Source organism: Patella vulgata, chromosome 9 (assembly GCF_932274485.2).
Source record: "Patella vulgata chromosome 9, xgPatVulg1.2, whole genome shotgun sequence".
Classification (NCBI taxonomy): Eukaryota; Metazoa; Mollusca; class Gastropoda; family Patellidae; genus Patella; species Patella vulgata.
The window spans coordinates 22257011-22274080 of NC_065887.2; the positions used below are offsets into that span (position 1 = coordinate 22257011).

The window sequence follows — 17070 nt, forward strand, 5'->3', positions numbered from 1 at the left end:
AAGCATATATATACAAATAAATAAAATGAGAAAGATATGAATATATATATAAACATCAGTGGGAACTATCCAATGGTATGCAAGGAAGGTGAACATGAGTAGCTATCACAAGCTATTGATGAAACAACGGTAAATAATCGTATATACTAGGATTAACTCATTATACAATTAAAAGATCAAACAGCGGATTGTTGAGATGTACTGAAACCATACACATTATACTATATAATTGAAACCAGTTTAAAAGAAAATAAGGCATAGATCTATACATGATTAACTAAATATACATTCATAAAAGATCAAACAGAGGATTTACAGAAATATATTAAAACCATACTCTTATGCATTCAGTGATAACTAGAGTTTTAAAAGAATATAACAAGGAAACATATTTAATGTTATTACATTTTATTACTATTTAAAGATTAGTGCTAATTTAGCATTTAATCAATCAGATTTAAAGACATGGTAAAACTATTGTCTTTAAATCTGATTGATTAAATGCTAAATTAGCTCTAATCTTTAAATAGTAATAAAATGTAATTATTTACTTTCAATGTAATGGGTAATGGTAATGAATGATATTGCTAAAAATGAGAAAGTAATTGTAATGCAATTGGTACCGTAATAATAATAAAAATTTATTTATTTATAAAGCGCCTGTTACCAATATAAAACACTGCTCAAAATGGCTTATAAAGATTATAATAAAATATGACATGTAATAAACAAATTAAAACTGTACATGTACTTAATTGGTCCCTCTTCTGTCGGGTGCATATTTTAGATGAGCCGAAACTGCTGTTATTATCTCGGCTTCCTTGCAGCTCGGCTGACTGATCATTACACTATCTGAAGAATACAAAAAAACTGTATATTTACTCTGTCAAAATTTGTAAATTATATAATTGAGTCCGATCAAAAAGGTCGTCTTAAAGCTGTAACAGATAATTCTGCATCCCATGAATTATGGAGCAAAGGTGGCTAATTGGGTAAAACGCTGGCTCGCTTGTCTGGAGGTCGCATTTTCGATCCCTACATTTGCCGAGAAAGTTCAGTAGGCCTGACAAGGACAATTCGTTTGGATGGTATGAAAAACCGAGGCCACGTGTACACATTGACGTGCAAGTAAAAGATCTCTTTGGCAGTTGGAATTCGATATAAGAGTAGGCCATAGTGCCGCTGCCCGGGCAAAATTTCCATCATAGCACGCGGTATGGCTCATGCCCGTCTTCATTAGCCTAGTCGGAGCAGAACAGTAGGACGTTAAACCCCATATGAATTATATTATATATGACCCAATAACACATTCTATATGAGACATCGCTTGTGTTATAACTTTCATATTCTCCATGAATTTGTACGTGTAAGAAAGGCTTGGGTGTAAATTACAAAAAAAAAAGATCAATACTCATCGATGAAGTAATAAAAACTCCTGTATGCCCATACCATGTTTGATTATCCGATATTTAAGGATATGTTCGTAAATTGAGTATGATAAAAACAAACCTTGGACAACTTTGTAAATTTCTAAGTCCATTATGGACCGCCTCCCTTTATTTCCCTTTAAATTAAATTGGGCCATTAGGGAATTAGACATCAACCTGTTAAAATAAAAAGACATACTGTTTATGCGTTTGACAATACCACGAATTTTGACTTTCCATTCCTTGACACCTAGAAATGGACATAAATGGGTTGCAACGCATATAATAATGTAATATGAATGTATATTAACTGATTTACATTCAATCGTTTCTGTTTTTACTGTAATGTCTAATCAGTTATGTTCGGCGAAATACGCGAAGAGAGAGAGAAATGGGGTTTAACGTCCACTTGACACAAACTAGGTCATTTCGGGACTAACATATGGTTCAATTTTATTTCAATAATTCGCTAGCGCGTAGGGGGTCTTTTTAGCAGTGGGACGAAACCTGAGGACCCGGAGAAAACCCACCAGGTTGGACAGGCGACCCAACTCCTTGTCACGTACAACCGGGGAAAAAAACGGTTAAAAAAAATTACAAACCGATATTCGTTTTCATATCATATTTGACATTCAAAACCAGGAATGGTAGCCAAAAATGTTTTCCTTCACTAAAGACTATATAAATAGTTCATACAGCACGAGTGCATATATCACTTGTCATTTGTAATATATCACAAGTTTTGTATACGTTACATTTCTATTAACACTCCCTGCAAAGCTTCATGAAATTGGTAACCCTATACATTTAAAGATAATAGATACTGGGAAAGTCCATTATACAATACTATAAATATTGTAATGGCCCCTTCCAATTCCAGACATAGATTGAAATAGCTCTTTCTAAATCCAGACATAGCAATTAACCAAAAACTAAATGATTAAAATGCAATACAATTATAAAATAAAAACACTAAAGTTTCAAAACTAAAATAAATCATTTAAGAGGTAATAAAACATATTTAAAATACTCAATTTACTTTGCAAGGAGGGTTCAATAATGAAATGACAATAGAAGTTCGGCTACCAGTAGAAAATAATCTACAATTACCGAAACAATTAATTCTTTTATATCATAATTATTTCTAAATGGACACAAAATGTTAATTAATCGTAACATACCTAATTTTCAACTTTTACGCCTTCTAGCAACTTATAAAACTCAATAGTTTATCACAGCTCTAATAAAGCAGCCATGTTTGGCTAGGATTCCTTTTTGGCGGAAATATGTTTAAATTTGATTGGACCAACTGTCAACCTTGGGTGTGTTTTAAAATAAAATATGTATAAGATAATTAATCTTGACCTTTATTGGGTTTTTTTATATACCGGTACATTAAATATAGATATTTTGCAATTAAGTTATGAACGTAATTAAGTTTTAAAGGTGTATTAAACCTTTAATAAATGTTTTTAAAATTTTTTTTTTACCTATTCATTGCGGGTTCTTTATAAACGTTTCATAAACGTTAAAAAAAAAAATCATATTTACGGTACTACGTTTTAATGGAAAATTTTGAAAGAAAACATCAATTATGAACGTTATCTAAACATATTATATTAAACATTTTTATCAATATTTATCGAAAACTTCTGAAAAACATACACTTAAAACATTTAAAAAACGTTTGATAAATATTTTTTTTTTACATAACCTTTTAGAAACAAAAAAAAAATAACAAAAACAAAAACAAAAAACGTTTTTAAAATATTTTGTGCTTGCTGGGATTTACTTAGACCTGTAATTAATTAAATAATGGCCAGGTTTCACACTTATATATACTGAGCGCCATGGAAAACGCATCACTTAGTTTTTCGTATAACAAAATGATCCTGTAAACATATCTTATTTATTTTGCTTCTTATTGTGAACAATATTCAAATGGGAACACATCAATAACAACACATTTGTACACTCATGGATGTTTAATCTGTAATCAACGGTACAAAGTCAGATGTGTGTCCTCCGCGGGCTCTTACGCACGCTGTGCAGCGACGTCGCATGGAATTAACCAATGTTTGAAAGAAGGCCTGGGGCAAATTGTTCCATTCTTGGACAAGAGCAGCTTCTAAAGCAGCAATGGTGTGCATCTGTGGTCTCCGATACAGACGGCGTCCAATCGCATCCCAGACATGTTCTATCGGTGCCATGTCCGTAGACATGGCTGGCCAGTCCAAGACATTGATGTTGTTAGCAGCCAGGAAGTCCATACTAAAACGGGCGGTATGCGGACGTGCATCATCCTATTGGAAGCGCTGAAGTTGTGGGTGCGCTCGAAACATCGGAACAACAATTGGTTGCAAGACATCATCACGGTAGGCTACAGCATTAACGCGACCCCTGCAAATGTGTAGGGCGGTCCGGTGATGAAATGTGAAGCCTCCCCACACTATTACACTTCCCCCCCACCCCATCGATTCGTTTCGAAGATGCAGCAGTCTGCAAGACGTTCCTCAAGACGTCTACACACATGTTGACGGCCATCAGCGTGATAAGGATGAAAGCGACTCTTATCACTGAAGAGCACACTTTGCCAGTCTACTCTTCTCAATGTCTGGTGTGTCCTTGAGCCCATATCAAACGCCGCTCACGGTGAGGATAGCTCCAACATAAGGTCGTCGTGCACGGAGTCCTACTTCTCTTAGACGACGTCTTACGGTGTTGGCACTTACTGGTCCTTGTCTTCCGACGACTGCTGCACCTGTTCGAGTCGCTGGGCGGAATCTGTCACGCAGATGAGTGACCAGGACGTTGACGGTCACGTGTTGATCCAGTAATTCGAACACGTTCCACCAACCTTACAATAGTGGACTGATGACAATTGAAGTGTCTGGCAATAATAGCACGTGTAGACATGCCAGCCCTGGACATTCCCATGGCTTCATTCCGTTGATTTTCAGTAAGTCTCGGCATCTCTAGCTCGATTCCTTCACACGTCCAACAACAAATTACGACAGATTGATGTTTCACAGTTCATGTACAACACATTAATTTGAAAACATGCTTTTAAAGGGCTCACACACAATGCTGCACGTGAATATTGGGTTTTTCATGTGCATCTTATGCAATTTTTTTGGTGCACACGGGCCGAAATTTTTTGCGTTTGGGAGCATTGTGTGAAACAATAGTTCATAGTATTGCATAATATTATACATACAAAACCACCTAGTAATAAAATATTTGGGAAAAAAAGTGATGCGTTTTCCATGGCGCTCAGTAATATAACGGTATCTACTTAAAATGATCATTTAAATACTTAACTTCATTATTCTTTTATTATCATTTCTTTTTTTTATACCGGAATAGTATACTATTCAAAAAAAGTAGGGGATATTTGATTTTGGGGGCATAATACTAAAATACTCAAATGACTACGAAAAAAGTCACTATAGAACCTAACAGAAGAAACATTTCCAGTTACATGTGACGCCCAAACGCACCAATAGCTACCGCATGGAATGCAGGTGATGCTTGGGATCATCATGGGGGTCCAACCCAAGATTTGCACGACTCTGACTTTGAATGTTACAGTCATTGTGGCATTGAATTCCAGGGTGGAAACATCAGTTTAATTGTTTTAGTGACCAGAAAACAAATTTTGATATGCGTCGGCTTACCCAAAATGAAAGGTTACGTGCCCTTGGCATGCTACAGATCGGCACAACACAGGCGGTTGTGGCGCGGACGATGAATGTTTCTCAGTCTGTCATAAGCAGGCTATGGTCCAGATACCGTGATACACAATCTGTACAGGACAGACCACGCTCAGGTCGACCAAGGGCGACAACTCAAGCCCAGGATCGATTTATCCGTACCTTGGCCTTGAGAAATCGTGTCATCACAGCAAATCAGATCAGCGCTCGTCTTCAAACAGACACTGGTGTGAGAGTGAGTGGCCAGACGATTCGGAATCGACTGCATAGGGGTCAACTTCGCGCCCGACGTCCTCGCGTGATCCCTTGTTTGAGAGATCATCACATTCAGGCAAGACGTCGTTGGTGTAGGGATCGTCAACACTGGGATAATCGACGCTGGAGCAATGTGATGTTTTCAGATGAGTCAAGGTTCACTGTTGATTTTTTGGACAGACGTAGGAGGATGTGGCGTCGTCGAAACGAGCGCTTCCAAGACGTTAACGTCATCAGACATGATCGATTTGGGGGTGGTTCTGTTATGGTGTGGGGAGGCATCACTGTTGCTGGAAGAACGGCTTTACATGTTGTTGCAGGGCGTGTTACAGGCCAGTACTACCGGGACAATATCTTGGCAGTCCATGTTGTGCCGTTCGCACGACGTCATGGCCGCCGTTTCATCTTCCAGGATGACAACGCAAGATGTCACAGGGCCAGGATCGTTACAGGTTACCTCCAACAACAGAACATCACCACATTACCTTGGCCAGCACTGAGTCCCGACCTCTCCCCCATCGAGCATGTCTGGGACATGCTTGGACAGAGGTTACGTCAACGTCAACAACGTCCTGCCAATGTCCAAGAACTTGCTGCTGCGTTGCAACAGGAATGGGACAATCTGGACCAAAATGACCTTAGACGTCTCATTAGGAGTATGCCACGTCGGATCAATGCTTGTTTGGCAAACAGAGGGAGATTTGCCCGTTACTGACTTGGTTGTGATGCTGTGGTAACTTTGCTGTTTGACCCCGGGTATCATTTTACCCTTATAATGGTCAGTCTGTGCCTTACTTAGTCTAACGATCATTTGGAATAAATCGATGAATGTGAACTTCATTTCATTTTGTCATTTGTTTCTTCGTCAGTTTCATTAGGTGACTTTAATAACACTTAAAAATCAAATATCCCCTACTTTTTTTGAATAGTATATTATTAAATTTACATTAGCACTATTAGATGTCGATCTACGGCTGTTTTTATTAATAATTTGTTTAGTGAAGCCGAATGATAAAATCGCGTTAAGTCTACCAACTACCAAGCGTCGATCGAGATTTTGCCGTGGGTAACAAATCTCCGTAAAATCAAATAGCCCAGTGACGTGTAGTATAGATCAAATGGCTTGCTATGTGTTGAAAATTATTCGTTTAACGGCAATGTATATGAGTAATATGAAAAAACTAATGATGAGAGATTTCATTTAGATTAGATCTACTTGCGCAACACATCAACGCAAATGTCTAGCCTAGACTAGTGCAGATCACGTCAGTCAGTTCTAAATTCTACGTCGCTTGGCCTAGACTCGTGTATTCTGAGCGGACTGACACAATCATGCAGCTGGTCCAGCTAGTTTTAATAGTTAAAGCGAGAATTTCATATTTTCTAAGAAAGTCAAAACATAATTATTTCTATATCTTTTGCTCAATAGGCTGTCAACTCACTATTATAGGATCATAGGTATCATTATGACGCTTATAAAATCATTCACACCGGAAATAATAACACAATTACCACCTTTGTTTTTCTCCCCCCCCCCCCCCATGGAAAAACTATCTTCAAACGTTTGAATTTGAAGTTGAAAATGATATTTTGGCCAATTTCTCAACTGGCAGTAGTGAATTATAGGAATAATAGGATTATTCTGTAACTTAAAAATATAACTTAAAAATATGAAATTCACTCGGCACAGCTGCAGTCTGAGTCTGTGTTTTGAAATGAACGTCGCCACTTACACCGCGGTCGTCAACGAAGTCCATGCCTACCTTACCGGTAATCAAATTCGAGGGGCTTTCATATTCAACTTAATAATAATAGTCCCTGTTACTACATGATGTATGTATAGATGCGCGTGTTTTACATACATGTAAATATAGTTGGTGTCTTTGTTGTTTTATAGCCAATGATAATGCTGTAGCGTAGGTAGCCTAATGTTTTGTTTGTATACTGTCTCTAATAGCCTAATGGGGTGTTAAGATACAATATAATTTTATCTGATCTTATATTAGCCTTAGAAGAAGCAATTGACGATTTTTATATCCCTTCCACATACCCAGTTGAGAGTTAAAATAATAGAACTTACCTTCGGCACGAACCAAAAAACCAATATGGCGTCCCAGAAGCATCTTTCGCGGCAACATTAGAGTCACGTTATCAGTATCCGCGGGAAAAAAACCCGCTAGTGTTACCAGATAATTTACTGAAGAATTAACCGGAATATTTGTCAGCTTCTAGTTGTTTTACAATAAGCCTTAATTAAAATGTATTATAGCTTGTATTGTGTTATTCAATCTCGATCTACGTCGTTAACCAATACAACTGTACCCAAGATCATACGTCAATTTCTATAGATAAGCGCATTGCAATTCCTGTTTTAGGCCCGTATTATGCACTGAATTTGTGTAGCAAACGCTGCACACTACACAATATGCATTAATCACCATTTTCTGTGCTTTGTGTTATTATTTCAATTGCAAAACACCGAATGTAAAAACAGCGACATTTAGGTGCGGGAGAGGCATCTCGTTTACAGTTCATAATACATTTTGTATAATACATGACGGACGTAAACGCCTTTTCTTGCTTTCCCAACCCGTGTGCTCAGCAACATGAAAGCAGGCCAGTATTGCCTATTTATTACACCAATAACTTTAATGCATTAAAGGAAATTATGATTTCCGAAAAATTATAAAGCAAATAAATGATCGATGTCGCACACCGCCGAGTGGGACCCGACGAAATGTTTTAATCCGCAATCAATGCAGTACAAATTCGCCGTGTTCAATGACAAGAAAGTGAAAATGTTATATTATACTTAAAAGTCATCGAATTTGGGGCCCTTTATTTTACTGACAAGAAAGCAAAATATTTTCTTCCAAATAACATTCTGAAAGTTCCGCTTTCACTTTCTCTCGGGATTTTGAATGTGACTTTTTACCTAAATTGCTGCCGGGAACAGGGAATGTCAGGCAATGTCATGACCTTGACTCAGGTTACAACCCCAAAAATGACCTTGCGGGTGCGGGTCACGACTTTGACCTTGACATTTATTAGCGAAAGTCTGGGTGGTACATGAAGTTTTGGGACTTTTTCGATCCCAAGGTCAAGGGTCAGGTCAAAGGTCAAGGCCCCATTCGAAAGGTCAATGAGTTGCCTATCCATGGTCATGACCTTTGATTTGCCGCGCAGACCCGGGGCCTCACCATGTGCCCGGGAGCATCCGACTCAGTAGATATTTTGGTGACCTTGACCCTTTCAGATGACCTTGACCTACCGTGGTCATGTGGACCAAGATGACATTTTGGAAGGTCAAGGTCCAGTGGTCCTGACTTTATTAGATGGGCCTCTAGGGTTCAAAAACCAAAATACTTCCGGGGCCCCTAGCGGGTCAAGGTCACGACTTTTGGTTGCCGATTTTAAAAAATGAAGAACAAATGTTGGGTCAGTCTATCGGGTCACCAAATCCCGGGGCGATTGGAAGACATTTTTTGGGCAAATTTCCCTAGAAAGTGAAATAGCTGAGTATTACAGCGGTGTGGTCTAAGGGCAGATAACTCGCCCATCACAAATCGGATCCGACGACCTTGAGGTCGTGGCTATTTAAACTAAATTGACCCCTGGGAGTCTCGTGGTGACCTTGGTTTGACAATCAGAGGTCAAGGTTCGAACTTCTATATATGACGTTTCGATAACGTTATGACAACGTTGTGACAACGTTTTAACAACGTTGTCACAACAATCTGTATATGACGTTTTGATAACGTTGTGACAACGTTGTGACAACAACCTATGACGTTTTGATAACGTTTTGAAGACGTTGTGACAACGTTGTAACAACGCCGTGACAACAACCTGTATATGACGTTTTGATAACGTTGTGACAACGTTGTGACAACAACCTGTATATGACGTTTGAATAACGTTTTGATGACGTTGTGACAACGTTGTGACAACAACCTGTATATGACGTTTTGATAACGTTTTGAAGACGTTGTTACAACGTTGTGACAACGTTGTAACAACGTTGTAATAACGCCGTGACAACAACCTGTATATGACGTTTTGATAACGTTGTCACAACAATCTGTATATGACGTTTTGATAACGTTGTGACAACGTTGTGACAACAACCTATGACGTTTTGATAACGTTTTGAAGACGTTGTGACAACGTTGTAACAACGCCGTGACAACAACCTGTATATGACGTTTTGATAACGTTGTGACAACGTTGTGACAACAACCTGTATATGACGTTTGAATAACGTTTTGATGACGTTGTGACAACGTTGTGACAACAACCTGTATATGACGTTTTGATAACGTTTTGAAGACGTTGTTACAACGTTGTGACAACGTTGTAACAACGTTGTAATAACGCCGTGACAACAACCTGTATATGACGTTTTGATAACGTTGTGACAACAACCTGTATATGACGTTAGAATAACGTTTTAATGACGTTGTGGCAACGTTGTGACAACGATGTGACAACAACCTGTATATGACGTTTTGATAACGTTTTGATGACGTTGTGACAACGTTGTGTCAACAACCTGTATATGACGTAAATACAACGTCGAATATTGGTCGAAAACACGTTGTACAACGTCACGACCAATATTGACGTTGTCACAATGTTGTAACAACGTTGCGTGCCCGCTGGGAAGAGGGCTTATGACACACCCCTTGTCCGTAAGTAATTAACGTTTTAAACAAATTTAGATATTTCCCACTTAAACAGTATTTTGTAGGAATATTGGCTTTGCTGAGGGTATGCAACAGTTTATAAATGTATATAAAATAAAAATACTTGGTCCATTAGGGATGGAACAGGAAACTCTTGAAAGAGTAAATGTAGATTGTTGTCATTGTAGTATCTGTATAAAATGAATATTTGAACAAGCAATAGGGAAATTGTTAATACACTGATAGAACTTAACCACCACTTAGATGCTTCTTTTAGAAGGCTCATTGTGTTGCCATTTGAAAAAAAAAATTCTCTTAAAGGTCGAAAATAGTATATTTAGTGACATTAATTTCATTATCATCCTAATGATTTTTTAAAGGTGCCAGGAAATCATTTATTGTCTGCATCTGTAATGTCAGCACCAGCAGCTCTGGCTATATCTAAACTCACCTATCCTGAAACCCAGAAAACACAATCCTCTGATGATGATTATGACAAAATGGTGAAAGGGTATGTTCACTATTTATTTATGTTAGGAGATTTAACTAGCTTCTCAATTTTATGAAGAGTTGTTGCCCTTTAATGAAACCTTGATCCTCAATTGAATGTTCGGTAATTGAATTCTCTCAATCCCCAAAATATCAACAATAGAAATTTGAGTAGCAGTTTTACCCAGAGTTATTTATTTGTGTCTACAGATTCATCGCCTCTGTTACCAATAAGTTGCAAGCCTATGGATCACAAAGTTACTCAGTATTTATATGTGGAGTTATTGACCTTGACAACATTGGTTTTGTATTACTGGGTATATGAGGATAACTTTGCTATGTGTGTTTGAGTGAAGAAGTCTATATTAATCATTTTATCTTTCAAGAAAAACTTCAGACAATCTTACAAGCATGAATTAATTCTTATTTATCTGTTTAATTACAGGAAAGAAAGGAACGTGATAGAAGCTGCATCTGCAGGGGCATCGTTATCAATCCAACTTATAGCAAATATTGTTGTTAATCTCATTGCCTTTCTTGCTTTATTAGAATTTGTAAATGCTTGTTTAACATGGGCTGGTAATCGTGTTGGATGGGAAGGTATTACCTTTCAGGTATGTTATTTATTGTAATATTTATTATTCATGGTAAACTGCTTAACTGAAATTAGACAGAACAAGCAGTATGATATCTGATCTTTATATCATTCTGTTTTAATTGACATCTTGATTTTGTTTTGCATGTAGCGCAACAATTAGGAGAAAACCTGAATAGGTCAGGCTGCAGCGAGAACAATTTTACATTGTGGAATTAGAATGCTTGCTTATCATTATACATGAATAATAATAGGAAATTTGTTTTCACAAATAAATTGAGAGAACCATTAAACTCCTTTGAGGGCTTTGCCAATTTAACTTTGATATAGGTGTATTGTTAGACAACTTGTTTTTATTCTATTCTTTCAGTTTATTTGTTCCTATGTGTTGTACCCAGTTGCTTTGTTTATGGGAACAGAATTTGCTGACTGTCGCCAGGTTGCTAAATTGATTGGAATTAAAACATTTACGAATGAATTTATTGCCTATGAAGCACTGTCTGTTCATTTAAAAAATAAAGTTAACTACACAAATTATATCTCCGCTTTTCCTAATATAACAGAGACAGATTTATGGGAAGCCAGAGGTGATGACATTTTTTTAATAAACATCAATGAAACTCTGAAAGGTGGCATCATGTCTGTAAGTACTATTCCAAGAATTAAACTAAATATATATTTGACTTGAAGAAAAAACATAATCAAAATTTGCCAAAATGCTTTTTGTCACGGTATCGGAAATTGGAAGTACTGTAATTTAATGTCCCTAATAACTCTTTAATGCTAATTGTCCAAATGAATGCCAATTGAACAAAATAGTGATGTGGAAAAGAGAGACATTAAAAATTGTGATGTTACTGGCATCTCTGATAGTTCTACAATAGACTGTCTGTATACCTACATGTCGGTGGTGCGGTGCATGACGGTGGGACTGAGAAGGACAGCTGTCTAGTGATTTGGATAGTATGTAAAACCGTGGTCTTGTGTATACATTGACGTGCACATAAAAGATCCCTTGGCAGTTGGAATTCAATATAAAAGTATGCCATAGTGCTATTGCCCAAGCAAAATTTCCCTCATAGCACACTGTATGATGTATGCCGGTCTTGCTTAAACCCATATTGCTTGATCCTGAATGTCTTCTTGTACCCACCCTTATTAAACTGTTTTTGTTTTTGTAGAACATATAAACACAGTTGTTCTTATAACAAGAAACAAAATAGATCCCTGCTATCATCAAAATATTTTATTTTATCATATTGCATCTAAGATTGGTTGAGACACTTTAAGTTGTAAAGCTCTTCAAATATATTTATGAGGAAACCATTATTAAATTTTTGAAATGGAAGGGTAATACAAAGTACCGGTACCATTAGTTAATTAATGGGCCATTATTAAATCAATTAATTTTATTATCTTTCTATTGTTCAGGAAAGGTCAGAAATTATATCCACTTATTCTCTGTGTGGTTTTTCTAATATTGGTTCAATGGGAATATTATTGGGTGGATTATCTGCCCTTGCTCCAGAAAGAAGATCAGATTTATCATCTATCGTACTACGAGCTATGATAGCAGGAAATATAGCTTGTTTCCTTACAGCTTGTATTGCAGGTAAGTCTTCTTGGGGAAAAAATAATTTGCATAATTTTTCTTAATCAATTTTTTTTTTTTTTTGCAATTTGAAAAAAAAGGATTACATATAGAAATGTTTGCAAAATTGTTAACTGTAGTTCGCAAAATCTTTAATTATAAGTTCACATTTCATTTGTAATTTCCATGACTATCCACTGATGGGTCAGCAGTTTGGCAACAATAGATGGATTTGTGATGATAATCACACCCTTCCAAATACACTCGTTAAGTGTCTTGATTTATGTGAATTCATGCTTTCTGGATTATTTTGAACTCTTTATGGAAATTCATGAAACAGTCTGAGAATATTTGTTTCACTGTCACTATGCTCGTCACATTTGCTAAGCCAGAGCGAAAGTCATTAGGGAAATATTTTGTGCAAGGTGAATGTGTATTAACTGAATGTAGATAAGCTCAAATTTAAATAATTGTTGAGTGAAAGTTTTGGGTGTAGTAGGAACTGATTCTACTTTTCTAATTCGAGTAATTAACACCCACAAAGAATAATTGTTTAGCCATAGCAATAGAAAATCATTATATTATGACAGAAGCACATATAAAAAATCTGTAACCTAATCATTTTCCTGAAGTATAGGTATTGTGTTAGTTTTTTGGAATAAAGCCACCAAGATCATTTTTTTCCTCCAGTAAAATCTTTTTATTTATCATATAGCCATTGTTTAAATTGACACAGAGAAAAATTTAATAACAGTAACCACATATATGCCGAAAATTGCAACAGCAAAAGAAAGGCTGTATTTCTGCATGGTTTCCATATTATTTCACAGATTTTTATGAGATGATTTAGTTTTGAAATATCAATAAGAAATTTCATCTAATCAAAATACATTTTTTCTTTTCTTAAATAAATTTCAGGTCTGTTCTTCCAGCCAGTGGCATCTTTATAAGATCCGCTTTGGAAATTCGTTGAAAATTGTGATCAGCAATACCTGAATATGTCAAAAAGAAATATATTTGAACTAGTGCTGAATGTGAAATTAAAACAAAGCCTACCGGTATATAACAAGAAAATTAATTTCTAGGCTCATTGTCTTTCAAATTCATATTTTATTTCATTATTAAATATTTCATAAAATACATATGTACTGTACATATAAGAAACTTATTCAAGATAATTTTTAATATCCAATATTATTCTAAATGATTATAAATTGTTTTTTGAATATTTTGATTTTTGAAATATTTTTGTTTTGAAATAATTTGATATTTTAAATGTTTTTAGTATTTAACATATGGATATTGGATTTCATATTTTAGTTTAAGTATTAGATTTCTGAATGATCCGAAGATATCATTTGCTGTATCATTTTGGTATTTTTTTAGATTTTATAATAACAATGATATTTTTATATGACAGGTTAGCTGATATTTTAAAAATAGGGCGTTTTAGTTTATACATGACAAATTAAAATTTATAGTCTTACTGCTGGCAATATGTTTAATAAACAGATAAATATATGATTAGTTTATAGTTCTGATTTGCAAGGTGGTGGTGATGATAATTTTCAGTAGCCTGGGCATCGTCTCAAGACAAGTTACAATTTATGATATTGTAATACGATATGCAGTACATTGTACTACCCTGCCAAATAACTACCGCAATATCAATTTGCGAACATTGCAATAAATTCAACTAACCACAGCCTAATTTTCGTCAATGGTTTAATGTAAATCAGCTGTTTCCATGTAAATTTTATTTAAAATTTGAAAGCAAGATAATACGTGATAGCCATCACTTGACATTTTTGTCGAGGAAATCCATGTTTAAATGTGCATTACCATGGACCCTATAATACATGTTCATGTTACTTTGACTCCTGAATATTGCCTTGTAGGACAAAGCAGTCACTTAATTGACTATCATAAAATTTGAATAATTAATTCTAAAGATCTGCTCATGCATATAAATGAGGCAATGTGAAAATAAAGTTTTTTTCACTGATTATGGGTATATAAATCTCTGTTTAACAATAAGAGTGCTAATTGACTGGGACTACATATTTTATCTGTATAAATGATTATAATTATTTCAAGTGAAATCTATGTTCTTTAAACAGATTGACTGGTACATTTAGTACATCCATTATTTTTATATATAAAGATTATATGAAAAATAATATATAGAGGATATTTGACGTTTTAGAGTGAATAACATATTGTATTTCATCGAGAAGCAAGAAAACTTATATTTTCACGAATGCGTAGCATGAGTGAAAATATAAACGTTTTCTTGCTTAGAGATGAAATAAAATATGTTATTCACGACAAAACGACAAATGTTCTATTTATTTTATGATTTTACACTCATTTTAGGTAAAAACAACTAGCCAGTGGAATAACACTTTTATTTCACTGATAAAACGCGGTATTCCACTACTGATCATAAAATAAATAATTAGGTTATGTTATAAATCTGTTATATTTCATTTTTCCATATCAAGTCATTAAAGTACTTTGCTCATAAACCCTCAGTTAAACACATTCAATTGAAATTTTAAATAAATTTTTGTCTTTTTTATTAATTATATTATCTAATAAAATGTTAAATACAAAATTTGATGTTTTTCATTTAATTTGTATTTACATATCATCTCATGCATGTTTATTTGTAAATAACGTATTTTAACATACTTTTATATTATATATCAACATTTCTAATAAAGTTATTTTTTCCTAAAGTTGTTTTTTGTATGCTTTTTTTTTTGTTGAAGAGGAATAGGATAGGCTCTAGAATCTGTCCACCACTCAGATTAAATGTATTGTATGGACAGTAAACATCCAGGTTACAATTGGTGGAAAGTGTCTACTATTGCTCCCTAGAATTTATGGATGTTCACATCTAGAAATGATAAGCTATGGATGCATAGCCTGAGTACATCTGGATTTTCTGGTCTAGCTCTGTTAACTGATAAATTTTTAGTACAAGACTGAATGGACCATAGTTACATTTGTCCATTTCTTAAAGCCACCAAACCCCTCATGCACAAAACTATGGAGATGGAAGTCAAGACATAATTCTAACACTTAACCTAGTAATGTGTATAGCCAAAATGCTTACATCAAAACATGTGACTTCTTTTATCAGTACTTACATACAGTAAATTGGCTATTTACACATGTAAGATAGGTTGCCAGGCAATGAAACATATGCCCACAGCAGCTAAATCATCAGAGAAGTTGACAAGGGTTGTCACATATTTATTCTTTTGTGAGTAATAGGAGTATTTATAAGAGAGAGAAATGGGGTTTAACGTCCACTCGACACAAACTAGGTCATTTCGGGACTAACATATGGTTTAATTTTATTTCAATAATTCGCTTGCGCATAGGGGTCTTTAGTAGTGGGAGAAAACCCATGAGGAGTATTTATAAGACACTTACATAAATTTCATACAGATCGAATGTTCACAATGTTCAACAAAATGAAACAAGGGCCATAACCGAGTAGTTAACAAGCACAACACAATTTAAATGGAATACAATCACTGGTTTATACACATATAGCACAACATTTCAACAAGTATTCTCTTATCGTTATCTAAGAGAATATTTATCGAAACATCGTGCTATATGTGTATAAACCAGTGATTGTATTCCATATAAATTGTGTTGTGTTTTTTAATGTGCTCAATCACTAAATGCCACTCAAGGATTATAGTTAACAAGCATTGTCGCATATTTTTTACTGAGTAAGAGTGACAACCCATCGGTAACCCTTGCCTTTGTCTAGGTTAAGAGTTAGAAGAGTTTGATCCATAGAAAATCACATTGTTGTAAGGCCCAATTTATTTGAAGAATTAAAGTGGGGAAATTAAAGACCAACTTAAAGAGAGAGAGAAATGAGGTTTAACATCCACTCATCACAAATTAGGTCATTTCATGACTAACATATGGTTCAATGTTATTTCAATAAATCGCTTGCACATAGTAGTCTTAGCTGTGAGAGAACCCGCAGAAAACCCACGAGGATAGACAGGTGACCTAACCACGCCACTTGACTCAATGACAGACCTTACGATCTAACGCACACTTGTTGACCATTCGGCCACCAAACCCACCTTCCAACTTAAAGATCAGTCTGTTGTAGACAAGTCGTACAGTCATTTAATGCACTAATAACATGCTTGTAATAACGTGTTGTCTTGGGGTCTGTGATAGGACTGTTTTGTAACAAGATCTAAATATCCAATTTACAGATTCCTTCCCTAGGTCAATTAAAACTGTTTTATATATATATATAAATAAGCAAATA

The 17070-nt window shown here is 35.4% G+C and overlaps 1 protein-coding gene and 1 long non-coding RNA gene across 5 annotated transcripts in view; one reads left to right on the top strand and one right to left on the bottom strand.

Annotated features, from left to right (window-relative positions):
* The window catches only part of LOC126831464 (solute carrier family 28 member 3), a 60458-nt gene extending 44962 nt beyond the window's left edge, over window positions 1–15496 (top strand). For all 4 annotated transcript variants that reach the window (XM_050561971.2, XM_050561973.2, XM_050561974.2 and 1 more), the window contains exons 8-12: window positions 10461–10591; window positions 11015–11183; window positions 11535–11807; window positions 12596–12776; window positions 13674–15496. In XM_050561971.2, coding sequence (XP_050417928.2) covers window positions 10461–10591; window positions 11015–11183; window positions 11535–11807; window positions 12596–12776; window positions 13674–13705 — 786 coding nt within the window. In that variant the 3' untranslated portion in view covers window positions 13706–15496. The remainder of the gene's footprint in view (window positions 1–10460; window positions 10592–11014; window positions 11184–11534; window positions 11808–12595; window positions 12777–13673) is intronic.
* On the bottom strand, window positions 463–2699 carry LOC130014259 (uncharacterized). Its single transcript, XR_008789242.1, has 3 exons — window positions 2609–2699; window positions 1510–1604; window positions 463–852 (listed from the first exon to the last, which is right to left on the bottom strand). It is a non-coding gene; the product is annotated as an uncharacterized LOC130014259 (long non-coding RNA).
* Window positions 15497–17070: the final 1574 nt, after the last annotated feature.